A 1,482-nucleotide genomic window follows, 5' to 3' on the forward strand; every position below is an offset into this window, starting at 1 on the left:
ATGCGTCATCGTGCCGGCCCGCGTCGTCCCTATTGCATTTTTTCCATCGCAGCCCGCCTCCTGCTCGCCCGCCGTTCGTGGTGCGTGCATGGGGCGGACCGATTCGTAGCGGCGTTCGCTCCCTCAATGACCGTAGCGACTTTTTTGGGTGTGACACCTGATCCCTTTTTGTCCCACCGCAACCCTGTAGCCGGCGCAGAAGCAACATTAAATTGCAGGCCACGCCAGCCCTGCAGCAGACGCGGCAGCGGGGGCGGACGCTCGCAGACGAGTGAGCACGCCTTCAGGCCTCTCGGTCAACAGGGTTGACTTTGGGGGATTCGAATGTCGCCATGCGACCTCTGCCACTTTGAACAATGCCGGAGTCTGCTTTGACGGGTGTATAGCAGCAACTCTGAAACAGCTGCCAATCATGCTCGAGGCGAGATGTTGCTGGCGGCGTCACAGGCAATTGCGGTACTCAGCAGGTGACTAGACGGCAGGTGGCGTACAAACTAGCTACAGAGCTGTTGAAACCACGCAGTTTGATATGGCCTAACAAGCAAAGCCGCGCTGAAGCCGCGTCTTGATCTTGCCTTTCATGCAGCTTTGCTCTTCGCGCGGCACGATCGCGCTTGGCAATAAAATCTTCTTGAAAAGATACGCGCCGTCATATAACTTTGTTCCGTGCGAGGGTGTACGGCCGCGCGCCGGGTCGCGCGCCGTCGAAGCGCGTGCTGTGGCAAGCCGCGCGCCGCTCAACAGCAGCGGCGATCGCAGCGGCGGCGCGCGCAGCGGCAGCGGCAGCGGCGCCGATGCCCAGAGCGGTGCTGACGGCGGCGACCCGCTGATTGCGCTGCTCGAGGAGCAGTCCCTCAGGCAGCCCACGGTGCAGGTGCCGGCTGATCTCGGTGACGATGGCGCCGGCGGGCGCGCCCGGGGCAACGGGCTCACGCGCGAGGCGTTCGCCGCGCTCCTCCTGCAACGCCTGACCAGCGACGACGGCGAGGGCGGCGCAGGCCCCTGGGATCCCGTGGCGCTCCAGCATCAGCAGCAGCGGCAGCAGCAGCAGCGGCAGCGAGCCACACATGGCGGCACCGGGCCGCTCGTGCCCGCCAGGATGCCCTTTGAGGCGATGTACCGCCAGCTGGCGGCCTTCCGCGCCCGCCACGGCGCCGCGCACGTGCCGCGCTTCTGCTTCGACGCGCCGGCGCTGGGGGCGTGGGCGCGGTGGCTGCGGAAGCGGCGCGTGGAGGGGGAGCTGCCGCAGTGGCAGATCGACAGGTGCGGCCTTGCAAATAGGGAGCGGAGCATACCCAGGCGGCCGGCCTGCGCGACGCGAGTGCTTGCTTCCTGGCACGCCCCGCGTTCCCCCGGGCATCTTTCGCCCCTCCTGTCGTGACAAACAACATGTGCGCTGCCGTCCCCGTCCCCCGAAGCACCTACCCACCCTCAAATTAAGGACTCCCCGCCCGCCCTTGAGCCATCCACACAGTCCCCCCC

At 66.3% G+C, this 1,482-nt stretch overlaps 1 protein-coding gene across 1 annotated transcript; it reads left to right on the plus strand.

The window, feature by feature from the left end:
• Nucleotides 1-580: 580 nt before the first annotated feature.
• Nucleotides 581-1,440, plus strand: MNEG_11511 (hypothetical protein; the record flags this gene model as incomplete). Its single annotated transcript, XM_014040015.1, has 2 exons — nt 581-1,263; nt 1,419-1,440. 2 exons carry the CDS (start codon nt 581-583, stop codon nt 1,438-1,440), a joined length of 705 nt encoding a protein of 234 aa, XP_013895469.1.
• Between the last annotated feature and the right edge of the window lie 42 nt (nt 1,441-1,482).

This window comes from Monoraphidium neglectum (genome assembly GCF_000611645.1).
Source record: "Monoraphidium neglectum strain SAG 48.87 unplaced genomic scaffold scaffold02778, whole genome shotgun sequence".
Taxonomy (NCBI): domain Eukaryota; kingdom Viridiplantae; phylum Chlorophyta; class Chlorophyceae; order Sphaeropleales; family Selenastraceae; genus Monoraphidium; species Monoraphidium neglectum.